The sequence below is a fragment of the Mastomys coucha genome, unplaced genomic scaffold (assembly GCF_008632895.1).
Source record: "Mastomys coucha isolate ucsf_1 unplaced genomic scaffold, UCSF_Mcou_1 pScaffold22, whole genome shotgun sequence".
NCBI classification, from domain to species: domain Eukaryota; kingdom Metazoa; phylum Chordata; class Mammalia; order Rodentia; family Muridae; genus Mastomys; species Mastomys coucha.
This window is the reverse complement of record NW_022196905.1, coordinates 139,644,512-139,650,401: the sequence shown is the minus strand read 5'-3', so window position 1 is coordinate 139,650,401 and position 5,890 is coordinate 139,644,512. Positions and strand designations below refer to the sequence as shown.

At 42.5% G+C, this 5,890-nt stretch overlaps 1 protein-coding gene across 4 annotated transcripts in view; it reads right to left on the bottom strand.

The window, feature by feature from the left end:
- Znf655 (zinc finger protein 655) overlaps positions 1 to 5,890 on the bottom strand; it is a 24,817-nt gene that overhangs the window by 17,238 nt on the left and 1,689 nt on the right. For 2 of the 4 annotated variants that reach the window (XM_031338728.1, XM_031338729.1), the window contains exon 2: positions 5,473 to 5,635. In XM_031338728.1, the coding sequence (XP_031194588.1) occupies positions 5,473 to 5,608 (136 nt within the window). In that variant the 5' untranslated portion in view covers positions 5,609 to 5,635. Of the gene's footprint in view, positions 1 to 10; positions 1,961 to 3,273; positions 3,401 to 3,744; positions 3,831 to 5,472; positions 5,636 to 5,890 lie in introns of those variants that run through there. The other 2 variants (XM_031338730.1, XR_004109679.1) reach the window with 2 other exon arrangements.

Sequence of the window (5,890 nt, the reverse complement as noted above, 5' to 3'; positions counted from 1 at the left end):
AGAAATCCACCTGCCTCTGCCTCCCAAGTGCTGGGATTAAAGGCGTGTGCCACCACCGCCTGGCCAAACCCAAGATTTTTAATGTCATAAATGATTGGACCTATTGTGCCAAAGGCATAAAATGCTAAGAAAGCATGTGCTTCAGGCACAGAGACAGGTCTCAAGCCTAACTTCTCAGAGCTTCAGTTTCCTCAGAAGAAATTAATACTATCCTCCATGGCCAGTGAGATGACTTAATAAAGGAGCCTAATGACCTGGGTTCAACCCAGGGAACCCACACAGCACAGAGAGAACTGATTAGAAAGTTATCCTCTGACCTCAATTTCCAAGCTGTGGTGTGTACCACTCCCTTCAAGTTAATAAAGAAATGTAACTTTGTAAAGAATTTTTTGCTTTGCTTTGTTTTTTGCTTTTGAGTCAAGGTTTCTCTGTGTAGCCTTGGCTGCTCTGGAACTCAATATAGATTAGGCTGGCCTCAAACTCAAGATCTGCTTGCTCCTGCCTCCCTAGTGCTGGGCTTAAAGGCTTTTAAAGAGGCTATTTAAAAAGAGTAACATCCTCTGCTTACTGTTGAGTTATAGCAAGGATTAAATGAGACATACATAGTATGTAGTACAAACAGTAAGTAGTCATGACAATAAGAAACATTCTATGGAAATTACTGTTGTCTCCAGGACATCAAGCATTTTGTAAACTCAGTCATTTATTTATTTACTGCTGTCTACTGCAAACACTTAACCAAGGGACTACTCTTTTGGTGCCTGTGATAAATACAAATACAGCCATGGGAAATACATGAATTGGAAAAAGAGACTAAGCCATGGACTGAATTATAAAGGTTTTATGTTTTAACCCCAAACACTAAATAAAATTAGTAAATGCTTATATAACCATACATTTCAAATGGAGTATGGTGGACCCACAAAAATAAAATGAATTCCCAAGGATGTTAAATTCCTAAGGATATGCTAGCTCGGTCACAAAAGCAAGCTGGGTAGTGTAGGAGGGTTTCTTATAGTGTATGCAGGTATGCATGAATGTGTGTTCTTTGTGTGTGAAAAGATGACAAGATAAAATGAGGTAAAGTTCTCCTTGGTAGTATATTATAAGCTTGAGTTAAACTACTACAAAATTTCTTTACTACAAAAAGTACACAAGTGAACTGTTGGAAATTCTGTATTAGGTAAAATTAACAGTAGTTTACAATTATATATATAGATCATTTTACAATTTACAAAGCTTTTAAAAATACATCCATTTTGATGCCCTGAACTATTTAATTATTGTGCCCCCTACTTCCCCTCTATCAAAGACAGTATTAAGAACACTTAATTAGGAAAGGTAATATAAATACAGCAATTTGTTCCGTACCACAAAGAATCAAGTACAAGAAGACAGAACTTTAAAGGAAGAAAAAAATGATACCAAACATGAGGAAGTCTGGGGGTCACACAAGTGAGGGGTCACACAAGTGAGGCGTCACAGTGCACAGGCTATACTCACTGCTAGAAAGAGCACATGGCATCTGTACCCTACTCTAAAATAACAGGAAAAGATGGCAACTAAAGAGAATTAGCTTTGTAGCGTTTCACACAAGTAGCTGACCATCAAGTGTGGTTTATGACTGAACGGAGTTCCAAATGCACGTGATCATAAAGAAGGCTTCCATGTTAGAAATTCACCAAATGTCATTTAGGGAGCAGCAACTTTACATAATGGTGGCATCCCAAGGAACTTATATTCCATCAACCAAGTTTTATATCTTACAATCTTGGAAAAGGAGTTTCCGTGCTGGGAAGAGCACTCCCGATGGAAAGCCGATACCTGGGCCATCTCTTGGTGATTCCTGCCGTAAGGACTGCAAGTGTTTCTCCAGAGAAAGCACTTGCCTGGGTATGACTCAGGGCTGGGCAGGAATTCACACAATGAATCCGGGTGGTGGGAAGGCGGAGAAGTATGCCTATAAAGATCAAAGAGCCAGGAATGGAAAACATACTAAAAAACCTTCCCAATGAGCCAATGAGTAAACTGCCTCCCCACATGTAAGAAAATTTCTTAAATCTAGCACGTAATCAGGAAAGTTTAAAAAAAAAGAAAAAAGCCCTAGATGCCAACAAAAAAACTAAAAAATAGGTGGGGGGAGAGGGGCGGAGTTTGTAGATATAAACGCATAAAGAGTATGCAAGATCAAAGACAGGCTAAAAAACTGCAGTGAGGGCAGGGGACAAGATGACAAAGCTCACAACAAGGAGACTGCCGACAGCCCTGTTTCTCCCCTGCCTACCTCAGGGGTGTTCCTCAACAACACTATATATATATATCTCAGGTATCCTTAAAACAAGGAATCATGATTTAAGAATTTAGCCTAAGGAGAGATGGCTCAGTGGTTAAGAGCACTTATTGCCCTTCCAGAGGTCCTAAGTTCAATTCCAAGCAAATCCACATGGTGGCTCACAACCATCTGTAATGAGATCTGATGCCCTCTTCTGGTGTGTCTGAAGACACCTACAGTGTACTCATATATAATAAATAATAAATAAATAAATAAATCTTAAAAAAAAAAATTTAGCCTACACAGTAGGGGACATCCTGAGCCTTCTGCTGCTGGGGTACGGTTACTTGGGATTCTCACCTAGGTGATGAACAACTCCAATGGCAGAGATAAGGAGTCACACCTTTAAAAAGTCTCTCAAACCTGCCTGTTTGGAGAAGAGTTTGAGGATCTTAAAAAAGTAAAACTACTCATCAAGAGAGATTTTAGCCTGTCTTTTAAATATGTTTCTTTAATGGGAAAATCTCAGATACAGGGCACAAAGGAATCAGAACGGAGTCCAGCTAGGGGTTGGGAAGATCCTTAAGAGTATTTAAAAGAGGGAGAAAGAGGGAAGGAGGGAGAGGGGAAGAGAGGGAAGAAGAGAAGAGAGAGAGAGAGAAAAGGGAAGGAGGGAGGGAGGAGAGGAGATGGGAGAGAGGAAAGAAAAGAAAGGGAAAACTTAGCCAAAGCACAACCAAACTTCTCTTTGCTACAGGAAACTGATGTCCCACAAAAGCAAGAAACACAAACTGGGGATAAGGAGTAGAGGTCTCCTCCTGATAGCCCAAAATAACCCTAAATTTACTCCTCCCCGGGCAAAGGAAAGGACCTTAAAGATGGAGGACTGAGAGGTTCTAAGACCTGTTAACTGAGCACACTCTTACTGACCACCTCAAAAACCTCACACCTACTCAGAAAGCAATCCAAACAAGTAAATTAATCAATAGGAGGGTCCTTACCCAGTGAGACCACGTTTCCATAATTTTCTAACATCACTTCTCTGTAGAGTTCCCTCTGAACAGGGTCCAGGCATCCCCACTCCTCTCGTGTAAGATGCACAGCCACATCCTCGAATGTCACAAACTCCTGAAATAATAATTCTGGCTGCTCTCAGGAATGGGCTACTATAGCACCATGGCCAGAGAATGAACATGACACAGAGGGCATCTGGTAGCTGTTTATGTTGGGGAGGACAGAGAACAGACTAGAACTTAGAGAATAAATCCCATGAGTGCCCATCATAGTCTCATGGACAAAGATGGTGGTGGAGATGGAAAAATCGTTTCTGTCAAATCCAGGTCTCTGAAGACAATCTGTTCCCAAATTGCTACTGAAAAGATTCCAGGCAAGGGTTAACAGATGGGATGAAAGAGAGGCCACACTCAAGCAACGAGAAACCCTGAGGAAAAGCAGAGGGTCCCTCAGCTCACCTGGTACCTGGCTGTCAGGAGCGCAGCTGCCTGGTCTCCTGGGCTTCCCTCATGGGGAAGAGCAGGCACCTGGGGAACAGGTGGAGCTGAGGGAGGAGAAAGGAGCCAAGAGTGAGAGCAGCCCTTCCACAGGGCTCCCTTTTCAGAACACTTCTCCTGCCCGAGGTATGTGTGTGGCATCCTCCTTCACATCAGTATTCTAGTAAAGCCAACAAACATTTACCAGGTTTCAGATGTGTGCACTCCTCCTTACACAGATTTAGAACTGTAATACGGATTTTACCAGGAATCTCACTTTATCATGACATGTCACTCCTTCTATAGAAGGGTAAGCATTATACCTGTTGTTGTGATGAGCAAAGCAAAACATAAAGATAGACAACATTTCCTGGCCAGCTTGGGTTACAGAGTGAAAAACATGGTCTCAAAAACCAGAAACAACAGCAAAAAGAAGCCTGAAGACACAGCTCAGTTGGTGGAGTGCTTGCTTGGCATGCATGGTGCTCTGGGTTTGATCCCCAGCACCATATACTGGGCAAGGTGGCACACAACTGTAATCTCAGCACCTACAAGGTGGATATAGAAGGATACAGTTCAAAGTCATCAAGGCATAACAAGCCCAATGTCAACCTGCACTACATTAAGACTCTGAAGAAGAGTTGAAGGAGACTGGGTGTGGTGGTGCAAGCCTTCAATGCCAGCACTCAGGAGGCAGAAGCCGGTGATTCTCTTTTAAGGCCAGAATGGCCTAGTGAATTCCAGGACAACCAGGGCTATGCAGAGAGACCCAAAACAACAACAAAACAGTTGAAGGACTTGATGATAGGGCCAGGGTCTTTAGCAAACTTCTGACATTTTCCCAGATACCATTTACTATAAACATCATTCTGCCTTCATTTTATTATTGGGCACTATCTCAACAAGCATTGTGTGCGGCTTGCAGAAACAAGGAACAGTCATGTTTCCTCACAATCTTTTACACCCTCCACATGTGTTGCTGACATACAAGTTCCTTCAGGCACTAGTGCTGGTCTATGAAAACTAAGACATAGTTCTTACATAATAAAACCAGCAACTAAGTATGGTGCTGAATGCCTACATTCCCAATGTAGTTGGGAGTCTGAGACAAGAGTCATTCAATCATGGGCTGCATAGTATTAGGCCAGCCAAGGCTACATAGCAGGGCCCTATTTCAAGGGGAGGAAAAACTTACCTATTTAATATATGTATGTGATATGTATAGTTAATATAATGTAACATCTATAAATTTAAACAGACATGTGTCCAAATAAGAAATTACATGGTTGCTTTCTTGGCCAAAATTAGATTATTCACAAACAGTGTAGTTGCAACAGAATGGCAGGTGGCAAACAGCACTCAATCATCAGGAGAGGAGACACAGACTGAAGGGAACAGAGGGAGGGGAGGTCTTCTCAGTCCATGAGGAGTAAGTTAGGTAAGGCTAGTGAGATATGGCAAAAGCAGCCTGTGTTAGAAGTGAAGCTCATGTTCTAAAGGACAGTCAGCCAGAGCAGGATGTGCTTATTAAAGACAGACTAGCCACCCTTAACAGAGGGCCCACACCAAAGGACTCACACCTGCCACGCCTTTCCAGTTCTTCCACTAAGGGCCACCACCTTCTTATTCAAGACCCTGACCTCTCTCATATCAGGCCAGCGTCCCTTACTATTCCTATTCTCCTTGAAGTAAGTGTTGTCTCTGCCTTACCCCCAGTGAACCCCTGTTCCATCTCTGTGTCCTGCAGAAACCGAAGCTCTGGGGAAAGACGTTCAGACTGGCTCTCCAAAGCCTGAGACTGGAGCCTTGGCGATTCTGCTGCTTCCTGAGATGTTATTTCCTCCATCTCGGTTCAGGGGGACAATGCCCATCACTGCCAGGGGGGAGAGAAAGAAGAATTCCCTAATAAGTTAAAGTGTCCCATCATTTCATATTCTCAGGACTTAGCAAACTATTTTATATATGATACATTTTTAAATAGTTAAAAATACATTTTTTTTTTCAAGATAGTGTTTCTCTGTGTAACAAAGCCCTGGCTGTCCTGGATGCACTGTGAAGACAGGACTGCACTTAGACTCATAGAGATTCATCCTAAGGGATGGGATTAAAGGCCAGCACCACCACACCC